This window comes from Ictalurus furcatus, chromosome 16, assembly GCF_023375685.1.
Source record: "Ictalurus furcatus strain D&B chromosome 16, Billie_1.0, whole genome shotgun sequence".
Classification (NCBI taxonomy): domain Eukaryota; kingdom Metazoa; phylum Chordata; class Actinopteri; order Siluriformes; family Ictaluridae; genus Ictalurus; species Ictalurus furcatus.
The window spans coordinates 28,251,549-28,265,837 of record NC_071270.1 but is presented as its reverse complement, the minus strand read 5'-3'; the positions used below and the strand labels follow the sequence as shown (position 1 = coordinate 28,265,837).

The following is a 14,289-nucleotide window of genomic DNA, read 5'->3' as shown; positions in this document are numbered from 1 at the left end:
ATTTTTGGTACACTGCTGGAATTGTTTTAATTGTTTAAATTTTGTCAGAATGGCAGATTTTGAAAAAATGTTAGTGGTGGATTTTTTAAATTCTTCCAATTTCTAAAATTTTGTTACTCAATCTTTTTTCCATTTCCTCACAGGACTGGTTGGATTGAATCGTTTGGTTGTTTGTTTGTTTGTTTGTTTGTTTGTTTTTAACATTTTGTTTCACAGTTCTGGTGGGATTAATTATTGTTTAAATGTTTCAAATTCTTTAATTTTGTTACAGTGATGGAATTGAAACATTTTTGTTTGTTTGTTTGTTTTTATTTTATTTTATTTGTTACTGGATAAGTATTTTTAATGAAAACATTGTGTTACAGACGTGAATTTCATATAGAATTATTTAGTTATTTGACTGGTGACCAGAACTGACCGGGTTTAATCCAAACCTCAATACACAAGTACGCTCGAATCTAATGACGGTTATAATAAAAACGTCAACTTTAAAATAAAAAGCTTTAATACGGCATTATAATATTAATGTAAACGTTTCATGAGCTGAATATGTGAATAGTTTGATCGTGCCTATAAATCATTAAAATAACATTCAAATTGTTGATAAAAATGTTTTTAAGCTTCAAAATAGCAAAAAAAAACGTTAACTTCAAAAGAACTGTGTGTGTGTGTGTGTGTGTGTGTGTGTTACCTTGAGTAAAGCCAGAGCTACATTAAAGATGACACTGATTCCCTGTAACAGAGAGAAAAGAACGATTCAGACAAAGACTCCACTTCAGCTGAATAATAAATGATGAATGATCAATAATGAATATTGCGAGCGCAGCGTCACACCTCGCACAGCAGCAGGTCGATGATGTGAAACACCATGTAGAGAGGAAACTTGGCTGTAAAGAGCGTGAGGAACCACTGGGAGGCGTACATGTGAGCTTCCAAACCTATACTTAAGAAGTGCGAGTACAAATCTGGAATGTATTCCTGCAGAGAGAGAGAGGGAGAGAGAGAGAGAGGGAGGGAGGGGGAAGGAGAGAGAGAGAGAGAGAGAGAGAGAGAGAGAGAGAGGGGGAAGGAGAGAGAGAGGGAGGGGGAAAGAAGAGAGGGAGAGAGAGAGAGAGAGAGGGAGAGAGGGGGAAAGAGAGGGAGAGTGAGTGAGAGAGAGAGAGAGAGAGAGAGAGGGGAAGGGGAAAGAGAGGGAGAGAGAGAGGGAGGGGGAAGGAGAGAGAGAGGGAGGAGGAGAGAGAGAGAGAGAGAGAGAGAGAGAGAGAGAGAGAGAGGGAGGGAGGTGAAAGAGAGAGAGAGAGAGAGAGAGAAATATTTTAAATTGAGTTTTTAAAAATGAGCACACTGCTTTGAGTTTCAAAAATAAAGCTGAAACACAAGGTGTTGAAATATAGGGGTGTGTGTGTGTGTGTGTGTGTGTTTTGCTTGCACAGCTGATGGAGAGCTTTTTTAGAAATGTACTTTTCTATGCTGCACTTTTTCTTTTTTACTCAGCTGAAGTACTCACAATGCCTTGTTAAAAGAGACAATAACATCATCACACACACACCCACACACACACACACACACACACACAGAGAGAGAAAGATCAGTCATAACGTTAACACCACTGGGAGGTGACGTGAATAACGGTGATCACGGCGTTACCGTGGCAGCTGTCAGGGGGTGGGATTTATTCATCAGTAAATGAACAGTCAGTTCTGGAAGTTGACGTGTTGGAAGCAGGAAAAATGGGCGAGTGTAAGGATCCGAGTGACTCTGATAAGGGTTGGGTTGTGATGTCTAGACGACTGGGTCAGAGCTTCTCCAAAATGCAGATAGAAAGGAGTCGGAACACACAGAGCATCACAGCTTGCTGCGTATGGAGCTGTGTAGCAGCAGACCCGTCAGAGCGCCCATGCTGACCCCCTGTACACCTCCCAAATCTCCTACAGTGGGCACGTGAGCATCAGAACTGGACCATGGAGCGATGGAAGAAGGCGGCCTGGTCTGATGAATCACGTTTTCTTTTACATCATGTGGAGGCCGGGTGTGTGAGCGGGTGGGGAGGAGACGGCACCAGGATGCACTATGGGAAGAAGGCGAGCTGGTGGAGGCGGTGTGATGTTCCGGGTAACGTTCTGCTGGGAAACCTTGGATCCTGGTATTCACGTGGATGTTACTTTGACACGCAGCACCTACCTAAACACTGTTCCAGACCGAGTACACCTCTTCATGGTAACAGTGTTCCTAATATCAGTGTCCTCGTTCAGCAGGATAACGCTCCCTGACACACTGCACACACTGTTCAGGAACGCTTTGAGGAACATGACAAACAGTTCAAGGTGCTGACTCAACCTCCAGATTCCCCAGATCTCAATCCGATCCAGCTTCTGTTGGACGTTCTGGACAAACATGTCCGATCCACGGAGGCCCGACCTCACAACTTACAGGACTTAAAGGATCTGCTGCTGACGTCTCGGTGCCAGATCCCACACACACCTTCAGAGGTCTCGTGGAGTCCACGCCTCGACGCCTCTGAGCTGTTTTCGTGGCACTTTTTGCACTGGAGACTCCTTCCATAAAGGTTAAACAGATGTCTCCTTACTTTAAGAAAAGTTTACCTTAATTTCTTTACAAGTCCCTGTGAATGAGCCGTGACTACAGAAACGATAATATATTAGAATGCACGTATTAATATAAACACACACACACACACACACACACACACACACCTGCATGAGTCTCTCCAGCTGAAAGAACTTGCAGTGTAGGTCTTCAAAGTTCTGTTTGAAGAGTTCCCTGAGACCGTAGTCAAACATGATCTTCACCAGAACGCTAAAAGCCTGTTCCTCTGGCATCTGGACGGACACACACACACACACACACACACACACACACATTTCAAACAGTATTATTTTCTCCATCACCATGATGTTCTGCAATTGACATGAAGACATACATCTGGAGAACATCTGGAACCGAGTTCCCTGGTTTTGCTTTGTTTATTTGTTGCTGAAGCGATCCAGCTGTGTAAACACTCCTCCATAATGATCAAATCTAATAAATCTACATTTCCCAGAATTCCCTGCCACCAGAACTGCGCATGTGACTCACGTGTAGCAGCAGCACGGCAGCCAGGAAGGACTGGCCCTGACAGTAGCCGATCTCTTCGTCGTACACAGAGTAGGCCTGGGAGAAGAAGAGACACGTGTTATAAACATGTTATAAGCACTGCTTTAAGGGACACAAAAGTTCACATGTAGCATAACGAGGTCATAACCGCGTCATGGATGACATCATACACGGTTACGTCTACTCGTCCAAGCAGTGTCACGACGTCGTGAGAAACTACACCACGTACTACGTACGGACCTGCCTTCACCGGCATCCATTTCATTTGTTGCCACGGTTACATCTCGCACCTATTCTCGCTTTGTTCTTGTTGCTTTTAATAAAAAAAATATACATGTTTACATAACTGTAACCTATAAACGTTTCCTTTTTTTGCTTAAATCCACTATATTTTCTTCTGTAAACAGTAAACAGTTAACATTTGTTGCCATGGTTACACCGCAACAAGGTATCGGAAGTAGGGGACATTTACAGCTACCAGATTAGCTACTATCTTGTTGAGGTCATGACACGCCATCTAAAAAAATAATAAATTAATAAATAAAAACATTTGTTTCATAACAAAAATAATAAAATAAATCCTCAAAATCACTTCTAAGCTACACTCTCCACCTTCAGACGTTAGGCCACGCCCCCTGGGCTGAAGTAATCACTTCAGACGTTAGGCCACGCCCCCTGGGCTGAAGTAATCACTTCAGATGTTACACCACGCCCCCAGGCTGAAGTAATCACTTCAGACGTTAGGCCACGCCCCCTGGGCTGAAGTAATCACTTCAGACGTTAGGCCACGCCCCCAGGCTGAAGAAGAAAGCGCTTCAGCTTCTGTATTTCGTCCTGTGACCGTTTTTAAATCTCTGTAGCGTTTATACTTTTGTTCAGACGAGACGAAGGAAACATGCCACGTGAAACGTGCTCAAATCATCGCCGTGTTCCCCCGCGCTTACTTTTGGAAGGTTTTGGGAAATTTTCGTGGCGATAAAAGTTTAAGCTGTGGTTAAAAATGGTAGATACCAGCTTTCGTTACTTGTTAGGACACAGGTGCAAAACTAAAGACTTTAAAAGAACAAATAAAAGGTTGATTGATTAAATGTTTGATTGTTACTACTCCTTTTACAAAATAAATAAAAAGTGCGTCTCTGGTCGAGTTGAAAACGGTGTAATTATTTTCCCGCCGCCCGGCAAAGCGCAGCCGTATTAAACCCGGTGAACTCCTAATAACCGAGCAGTCTCGAGGTCCCCTGGGTGCTCGCGGCGTACAGTGAGCGAGCTGAATTATTACGAGGTCAATAAAGAAAAAATCCATGCGGCTCTGAGTGATGGCGGTAAACACCACAGAGGAGGGGTGGTGAATTATTAAGAGGCGCCTTAAGACGCAAATCAAACACTCGATCCAGCGTCCTCCATCCGTCACCGCCGCCACAATAAACCTAGTAACCTTACAACAGGCTGGGGGGGGGGGGTGATGGAGACGGAGTAATCATTTAACAAATACGGGCGTGTGAAAGTGTCTGAGTGAACTTCGTCTGGGCCGTTAAGGCCGCGTCGATCACGACTCCCTGGTGGTAAAGTCTGAGCACTCGGCGGCCATCTTGTCCATACGCGACCAAGACGTCTCTTTCTCTATACACTGTACTGTACGTGCCCTACATATAGGCTTCTGCGCCCTATCTAGTGCACACTTTTTATCCGTTAACAGTTACATTTAATGTTGGGGGACGACTGCGAAACAAGTTAGTTGGATGTTCGGCTATAGCTTGACCTCTGACACTGGAGACTCCTTCCACAGATGCTAAATAAGCGTCGCTGTGAATGAGCGGTTACCATAGAAACAACGAGAGAACACTTCCTGACCAATCGGAATCAAGAATTCGAAAGCGCTATGGTGTAAAGTAACGAACGCAGGTCCAGTGTGTGTGTGTGTGTGTGTGTGTGTGTGTGTGTGTGTGTGTGTCTCACCTTACAGATCTTGTACAGCGAGTCCTGACCGTCACCTCCTGTGTCCTTAAAGTAGTCGTGTGCTGGAAATGTGCGGTTAATGTCTCGAGTAATGGCACTGTCCTGAGGTGATTCCTGTACACACACACACACACACACACACACACACACACACACACACACACAAACAAAGAAAGAAAGAGAGAGAAAACAAGAATATTACTCCAAGCAACTCAAATGAACTAATGAATCCACAATTTCCTCCAGAGCTCTGAGCACATCTGGACTGAGACTCACATCTGTGAGGAACATGGAAGAACTCTGACAGCATCCTGACTCCACTGAGGCATGTGTGTGTGTGTGTGTGTGTGTGTGTGTGTGTGTGTGTTGTCCATGCTAGACAAATGTGTTTGAGTGTCAGGGATCAAGAGCTATGAGGTGAAGTAAGAGTATTAGAGGGGAAAAAAGTGTGTGTGTGTGTGTGTGTGTGTGTGTGTGTATGTTTGCTAATCCCTAAAGACTGTCTCTCCAGACTGTACACAGTCATGCTGCTCAGCTGAAGAAACAGATTTAGTCAGTCTAAACAAAACGTCCTTTTTTTAGCGCACACGACAGCTGTTTGGTGAAGTGAGTGGGCCGTGCTGAAACCCCCCCCCCCCCAAACAAACAAACAAACAAACAAACAACCAACCAAAAAAACACGTCACTGTGAAAAACAAACATCTTTCTTCTTCTCTGATCCATCTTTCTTTTTCTGCTGGTGCTTCATCACTTCATCGTGATGCACTCGCACACATTTCAGCTACTAAAGATTCAAAAGTTATTCAAGATTCAAAAAAAAAAGAAAAAGAGGTGAAATTTCAAGATCCAGGAAAAGAAGTACGTTTGTTGTTGTACTTATTTACTTCCTGAAAAGGTCAAAACTGTCAAAGAGGCTTCGGTGTGGTACTTCTCTGAGCTAGAGCACATCTGCACTGATACACACATTTGTTTGAGTCACACACACACAAACACACACACACACACACACACACACACACACCTCGACTTTTGTACCATTTGTACCAGAATCAGACATTCGATAGGTTTCCTCCTATATCCGATCCAGCGTTTTTGCTGGTATCTCTAATTATTATTGATTCACTGTTATGATTACTATTACACTTTACTATTCCCAGTGTGCTTCTTTTTAATGATGATAAAAATGATTATTAAAGAAGAAAAGGGATTCAATGTAGTACAGTACTTTTGTAAACATGTTCACGAAAAGATTATTTCCTTTCAAATATATTTTGTGTTTTCGCCAGGTACGGCCTTTATGTTTTTATTTTTTTATTATTTTTAATGCCATGTCAGCATCAAGGGCAGTGTTCATGGCAAGAGCATGGTTATAAACAAACAAACAAACAAACAACAAAATAAACACCCAAGTAAATAAATAAACACCATTAAATTGGAAATATTTAAAATGGTAAAGAATTCAGGCCTATGGCTGAGAAAATAAAGTGGAAACGTCAGTAAAAGGAGGTTTTGCAGGAGACTGTTTGAGATTCCAGAAATTCCATCGCAAAATTTAGAGACATCCAAACAAAACAAAAACAGACAAAATGAATGCTTGTGTGTTTACGGATTCCTCAAACGGAGCCATTTTTTGGAATGGTTTTTAAATGAAAAGCAAAAAAAATGCACGACTATTTTACACTTTACCCACCAAAAACTAAACCCCGCCCACTCATTCATCTTCAGTACGTCAGGCTTGAGGTGGATCCGGAGCGGATCCGGGAATAAATCCCGGGATCAAGACGGGAAGCCAATCCATCCCAGAAAGTCAAAAACGTTAAAACATAAAATGTGGGTGTGGCCTAAAACCAGGCACAAAAGCAAATCGCGTTACAAAAGAAAAAAGTGGACATACAAGTTATTAGAGAATATTTACTTCTCATTAAGGAAGGGGGTACAAACTTTTGAGCTGGTATAAATCACCCTCACTGGGGGGGAGGAGGAAGGAAGCACAGCGAAGTGATAGAACGTGGAAAAGTGTAAAGTTGGTGAAGAAGGAGAAGGTGAAGGTGAAGAAGAAGAAGAAGAAGGAGAAGAAGAAGGTGTAGGTAAAGAAGAAGAAGAAGAAGAAGGAGAAGGTAAAGAAGAAGAAGAAGAAGAAGGTGAAGAAGAAGAAGAAGAAGGAGAAGGTGAAGAAGAAGAAGGTGAAGGTAAAGAAGAAGAAGGTGAAGAAGAAGAAGGTGAAGAAGAAGAAGGTGAAGAAGAAGAAGGTGAAGGTAAAGAAGAAGAAGAAGAAGAAGGAGAAGAAGAAGAAGAAGAAGAAGAAGGAGAAGAAGGTGAAGGTGAAGAAGAAGTAGAAGAAGAAGAAGGAGAAGAAGAAGAAGAAGAAGAAGAAGAAGGAGAAGAAGAAGAAGAAGGTGAAGGTGAAGAAGAAGAAGAAGTAGAAGAAGAAGAAGGAGAAGGTGAAGAAGAAGAAGAAGAAGAAGGTGAAGGTGAAGGTGAAGAAGAAGAAGAAGAAGAAGGTGACGGTGAAGAAGAAGAAGGTGAAGGTGAAGAAGGTGACGGTGAAGAAGAAGAAGGTGAAGGTGAAGAAGAAGGTGAAGAAGAAGGAGAAGAAGAAGAAGGTGACGGTGAAGAAGAAGAAGTAGAAGTAGAAGAAGGAGAAGGTGATGAAGAAGAAGAAGAAGTAGAAGAAGGTGACGGTGAAGTAGAAGAAGAAGTAGAAGAAGGAGAAGGTGAAGAAGAAGAAGAAGTAGAAGAAGGAGAAGGTGAAGAAGAAGAAGAAGAAGAAGAAGTAGAAGAAGAAGAGGAAGGAGAGAGTAAGAGAGTTCTTTAAAGGATAAAACAGTGTACTGGTTGAGAAGCCGCGGTGGTGTAAGAGGAATAAAACGCAGCATGTCTGTGCAGTTACAGGAAGATGATCATCTCAGAGTGTCAGCAGTCACTGTGCTTCATCACTCCATCCTGCCGCTGATTCAGTTCCTGTAGCTGCAGTAAAACAGAACAGACTCTGCTGCTGACCTCAACAGATTCATGTTAGAACCTCGGATCTTCAACCTCACTGTTACATAAATAAATAAATTCTCAAAAGTATTAAAAGAACGACTTCATTCTGACAGCTTTAACACACACACACACACACACACACACACACACGATGCAGAGGTACACTACACTCGACCACCTGTCTACCTGTCAGAGTGATTTAAGAGCGCCTCAGCAAGGTGACTCTCACGCCATCGGCTCGGTCTCTAATCCCCCAAACTTCCACTTGCTCCCTTACAAGCAAGTGCCCTCGGACTCCGCCATATCCAGAAGACTTCCACGGACAGCGCAGGTAAACCTCCGCCATCTTAACCCTGACTTCACACAGGAATGGTCTATATAATAACTTACACACCAAACGGCACTGCTTATCAATCCGCTACGGTAGTAACAATCCGCCGACCATCAATAGGAGTAAGGGGGCGGGGCTACGGTTCATTCTCGAGCGCAGGATTGAGAAGCGCCTGTGTTTTCGGTGCATGTCCCAAGCCGGAATCGTTCGATTTACACAAACACGTTACAGACCTGCCTGCCATTTCGAGCGTGTTCGTAACGTTATCGCACTCGTCCATCAAATTTTTCATATGTTCTATTCGATTTTTGGATTTTAGGCGATTTGATCTTTTTTTGCGTGCGTTTGTTTTAATATACGTGTTTATTTATTTATTTATTAAATTTTCACCACTGCCTTGTGCATTCTTGAACGCTTGTTCAATACGGTGATATCGTGAAACCGTGATCTTTATCGTATTAACCCTAACACACACACACACACACACACACACACACACACACACACACACACACACGTGACCAACGCATACAGACTCCAACTCCATCACAGGGTTTAAATTCCCCTACAGCAAGGAACGCCTCATAAATATAAATACAGATAGAGGGACCTCCACACACGTGTGTGCACATACACACTCTCTCTCACACACACACGAGTCATCATTGGAGATTGGGAATCTCCGCCTTGTTCTCTTCAGCCTGCTGGTCTCCGTTTTATTCATCTCCTTCAAAAACAAGTCCTGTCTCTTAAAAGCAGGGACGCACACTCTCTCTCTCACACACACACACACACACACACACACACACACACACACACACACGTTCTCTCATATATATATATATATATATATATATCATATTTATCCACGGCAATATTTCTGACATTTTCCTAAACTCATGTTGCCATATCTGCCTTTATCCATCCTTTTCTCATCACTCATGATTAGTCTTACGCTCTAAACGTCGGAGTCCCCGTGCACCAACGTACACGACGTTACGTTACAGACGAACTCGTTCCCCTCACTCAGACCGCGAGCTACCGGCGGATTCCGGTCTACACCAAACGAAGCCCCCCGTTTTTCAAAGATTAATTATCCGTGCTCTCCATTATTGATGATGTGTTTATGTGGAAGAGAAGAGACCCTGAATAATGCATCTGCAGCCCGCAGCGCTCGGCTGACTCCGCTCAGCAGCGCTTTACACGCTCGCTTCAGCTGCGGCGTGTGCCTCGACACCTCCGAAACGCACGTTAATGCAAAAACAAATTAATAAATTAATTAATAAATGGAATAAAAACGCCGAGGATGAGGGTACGGCAGAGCGAGGATCAGTGTAAACACTCTCTCTCTAGCACTTAGGACGGTCGCAAAGACGGCGAGGCTTCGGGAGAACAGAGCGCACGAGCTCCTGAGTAGACGAGCGTCGATCTCACGTTATGAGAAACGCGGCTACCTTTTACAGCCACGTAATCCCGCGAACGCGTTCAGGAAACGCAGGCTTGACAGGAAAGAGACGAGGACCGGCTCAGAGATCCTAAAACCATGAATTGGATTTGAATTTTAACTGAATAATTCTGATTCGCATAACTAAACAAAAAAAAAAGTTAGACAACTGATTTAATCATTTACTTATTCATTTATACAGATCAGTCATAACGTTAACAACACTGGGAGGTGACGTGAATAACGGTGATCACGGCGTTACCGTGGCAGCTGTCAGGGGGTGGGATTTATTCATCAGTAAGTGAACAGTCAGTTCTGGAAGTTGACGTGTTGGAAGCAGGAAAAATGGGCGAGTGTAAGGATCCGAGTGACTCTGATAAGGGTCGGATTGTGATGTCTAGACGACTGGGTCAGAGCTTCTCCAAAACGCAGATAGAAAGGAGTCGGAACACACAGAGCATTACAGCTTGCTGCGTATGGAGCTGTGTAGCAGCAGACCCGTCAGAGCGCCCATGCTGACCCCCTGTACACCTCCCAAATCTCCTACAGTGGGCACGTGAGCATCAGAACTGGACCATGGAGCGATGGAAGAAGGCGGCCTGGTCTGATGAATCACGTTTTCTTTTACATCATGTGGAGGCCGGGTGTGTGTGTGTGTGTGCGTGTGTGGGGAGGAGACGGCACCAGGATGCACTATGGGAAGAAGGCGAGCTGGTGGAGGCAGTGTGATGTTCCGGGTAACGTTCTGCTGGGAAACCTTGGATCCTGGTATTCACGTGGATGTTACTTTGACACGCAGCACCTACCTAAACACTGTTCCAGACCGAGTACACCCCTTCATGGTAACAGTGTTCCTAATATCAGTGTCCTCGTTCAGCAGGATAACGCTCCCTGACACACTGCACACACTGTTCAGGAACGCTTTGAGGAACATGACAAACAGTTCAAGGTGCTGACTCGGCCTCCAGATTCCCCAGATCTCAATCCGATCCAGCTTCTGTTGGACGTTCTGGACAAACAGGTCCGATCCACGGAGGCCCGACCTCACAACTTACAGGACTTAAAGGATCTGCTGCTGACGTCTCGGTGCCAGATCCCACAGCACACCTTCAGAGGTCTCGTGGAGTCCATGCCCTGACGCCTACGTGCTGTTTTTCATGGCGCAAGGGGAGGAGGACCTACACGATATTATTACGCAGCTGGTTTTAACATTAAGGCTGATCGCAGAGATGAACAAAGTGAATAAAAAGCTGCTTACTCCGATTTAAACACCTATTTCCTGTTCATTTAAAAAAATTTAAATAATGATGAAGGATGAAACTATTTTGATCCTGATATCACAATTATCGTTTCAGTCAGTGTGCAGACACACACGTCTAATATTTACCTCGGTAGGATTTGATAAATCCATTTTTAAAAAAAATAATAAAACGCTGCCACAACACTGTTATGACCTCATTAGCAAAAAGACCGGCCTTTACAAATGAGTCAAGAGTTTATTTTTGGAGAACCAGCCTTAGCGCTAACGGAGCTGCGGCGATGAGAATCTCGTTCACCCTCCCAAAAAATTTCTAACGCTACTTCCAAGGCGGAAGGCCGAAAACGAAGGCAAGTCCAAACAGAATGCCAGGAAGAAACGAACAAACAAAGAATTAATGGAGGGAGCCAAACAGCAGGATACTTCTTCTCCTATTATTAGCTTCTCTCAAGGGTTCCCAGGAACCAGAAACACCCCCCACCCCCCTCCTAGTCCCCTCCCCACGCCACCCCACCCCAACATGCCATGACAGAAAAAACAAAAGAAAACTACAAAGCAAACTTCAGACACAGCCATATTGACTTCATGCATATATATATATATATATAAACAAAACTAGTGGCATGTTTTTATATGTGAATGTAATGTGAAATTGGTGAAGGAAGAAATAAACTCTGTGTGGTGTGTGTGGTGTGTGTGGTGTCATGGATAGATGAATGGATGGATGGATGGAGAGAGTGAGTGAGTGAGTGAGTGAGTGAGTGAGTGAGCTTTATTTCAGTTTCCACTACTTGAAAGTATTAAAAGTATAAAATTGTTTGCTTTGTTGTAGTATTGAAAAAGCAGTAAAGTTTAAAAAAAAAAAAAAAACGTTCGAGACGTTCTGCGCGTTAATGTGGGTGTGTCTGATGGACGGAGGACGTGTCCACGGGAAACGCTGCGCTTTTGTCGTCCCGGTTGTTTTTCCTGAACCACAACAATGGGCAAAAATGGCCTTCTGTTATTCTTTGGCTGAGTTGATTATGAAACCTGGGACTGGTCCGATGAAAGCTCTGGAGCGAGAGAGAGAGACAGAGAGAGAGAGAGAGAGAGAGAGAGAGAGAGAGAGAGAGAGAGAGAAAGAGAGAGAGAGAGAAAAGACGTAGGACATGGGAAAGAAGAAAGAGAGAGAAGAAAGGAGAGAGGAGGAAGAGGAGAGAAAAGAGAGGAAAGGGTGAGAGAGTTGAAAGACAGGAGAGAGAGAGAAGAAGAAGAAAGGAGAGACAGGGGAGAGAGCAGAAGTAGAGAACAAAGTCGAGAGAGAGATCAGGGAAACAGAGGAGAAGGGGGGAAAGCAGAGGTAGAGATGAAAGGAGAGAGATTGAGATAAGTGAGAGAGCAGAGGTGGAGAAGAAAGGAGAGTGATAGAGGTGAGAAAGGAGAAAGAGGATAGAGAGATACGAGAGGTAGGAGGGAGGAAAGAGAGGAGAGAGGAAATCCAGTGTTCCCTCAATAACTAACTCCCTCTGCGTGAGTGGAGGAGGAAAACAGAGAGAGAGAGAGAGATGGAAAGAGAGGCTTCTTCCTCTTCTCTGTAATCTATCAGTGTTTGGAGGAGAGCTGGAGGAGATGTCATACAGTTAATGGGGTGAGAATATTCCGGAACGCCAGCGAGCCCGAGCGCCTTTTTACACTCAGCACTTTACCGCCATTATGCACTCGATGACATTGCAGATCACAAGATGAGTTAAATAACGATGCTGAGTCACAGCTAACACACACATTCAACACACACACACACACACACACACACACACACACACACACACACACACCTGTCAGGATCACATTTATTTCCTCAGTGCAGATATACCAGAGTATAAATATCAACAATTATTTATACTAAAACATACATGACATCATTAACAAACAAACAAAAAAAAAACAATAAAAAAATAATAATAAAAGTACAGTAGAGCAGCTCACGCACCGACTACACACCGTACACGTTTGAACGCCTTTATTTCGCGGGTGGGGAGAAAAACTACAATCGGAATACACTTTTCTGGGGAAACAGAACCAATCAGATGCTAGGTTTAAGATCAGAAAAATATACACAGGCAAATTGAATAAGCAATACAAACTAAAGAATGTGTGTGTGTGTGTGTGTGTGTGTGTGTGTGTGTGTGTGTGTGTGCTTTTACTGCAGAGGAAACGCACTGTTCCAGCCCAAGCCTTAGAGAGGTCCCACGTCCTAATACGGCACGGCAGCATGGGAGAGCGAGAGGCTCCCTGGAGACGACTAGCCCTTGACTTTGATTGCGAGAACAGAGCGGTTTTCCCACAGGAAAGGAAAAAAAAAAAAAAAAAAAAAAAGAAAACCTTTGGCATCAGAGAAAGAACAAAAAACAGAAAAGGAACTCAAGAACGCTGGCATAAAAATGACATCAACACAGAAACCTTTCGCCTACATTTCCCCCAGCGCCAAGGTCTCGACATGGGATCCTCCAAAAACCTCGTCCGTTAACAAATACATAAATAAATTAATAAAAATAAATCCGAGAGTTGACGTGAAAGCGGGGGGGGGGGGGGGGGGGGGGGGGGGGGGGAATTTAAGAGCTGTAAAAACTAAACAAAATTTTTTTTTAAATCCTAACGATATTATAAAAGGTGCGTTTTAGTTGGTAACGCTTTACCTACATAAAACATTTCTTTTTCTTTTCCTGGAATGTTAAAATTCTAATAATCGAGATTTTATAAGATTCGACCTGCCGGCCAATCATCATCCAGGAAGACGATGATAAAATGAGTAATGATTGGTGTAAAATCAGGAGTTTTCTCTCTAAGCACAGATGCTTAAGATGATATTTTGACATGAAATATTATTTAAGTTTGTAGTTAATTTAGCTAATAAATCGGGATTTTTTTGTGCTTTTTTTTTGTGAAAAATTGGCGTTAATTGCGATCGCACGACATCGCTTTGCACGGACGTTCACAGTGATGTTCGCTGGTAAATGAGAACTTTTAGATGTACTCGTAAAAAATAAAAATAAATCCTGGAGGGACTGGAGAAACACCCATGCAGTCATAAAAAATAAATAAATAATAAAAAAGTACAGATCTAATTATGATCTGTAATTATATCTAATCATAAATCAGACTCAAGTCCATTCTTCATGGTAAAGATGAAGCTAAGATTATCAAAAGCAAACTGAGATGTAC

The 14,289-nt window shown here is 43.3% G+C and overlaps 1 protein-coding gene across 11 annotated transcripts in view; it reads right to left on the bottom strand.

Annotated features, from left to right (window-relative positions):
- LOC128620257 (rab GTPase-activating protein 1) overlaps positions 1-14,289 on the bottom strand; it is a 77,554-nt gene that overhangs the window by 17,276 nt on the left and 45,989 nt on the right. For all 11 annotated transcript variants that reach the window (XR_008388105.1, XR_008388106.1, XM_053645076.1 and 8 more), the window contains 5 exons: positions 5,071-5,184; positions 3,097-3,171; positions 2,715-2,840; positions 835-978; positions 692-733 (listed from right to left, as the gene is read on the bottom strand). Coding sequence is in view for 9 of the 11 variants with exons in the window: in XM_053645076.1 (XP_053501051.1) it covers positions 692-733; positions 835-978; positions 2,715-2,840; positions 3,097-3,171; positions 5,071-5,184 (501 nt within the window). In the remaining 2 variants the exon portion in view is untranslated. The remainder of the gene's footprint in view (positions 1-691; positions 734-834; positions 979-2,714; positions 2,841-3,096; positions 3,172-5,070; positions 5,185-14,289) is intronic.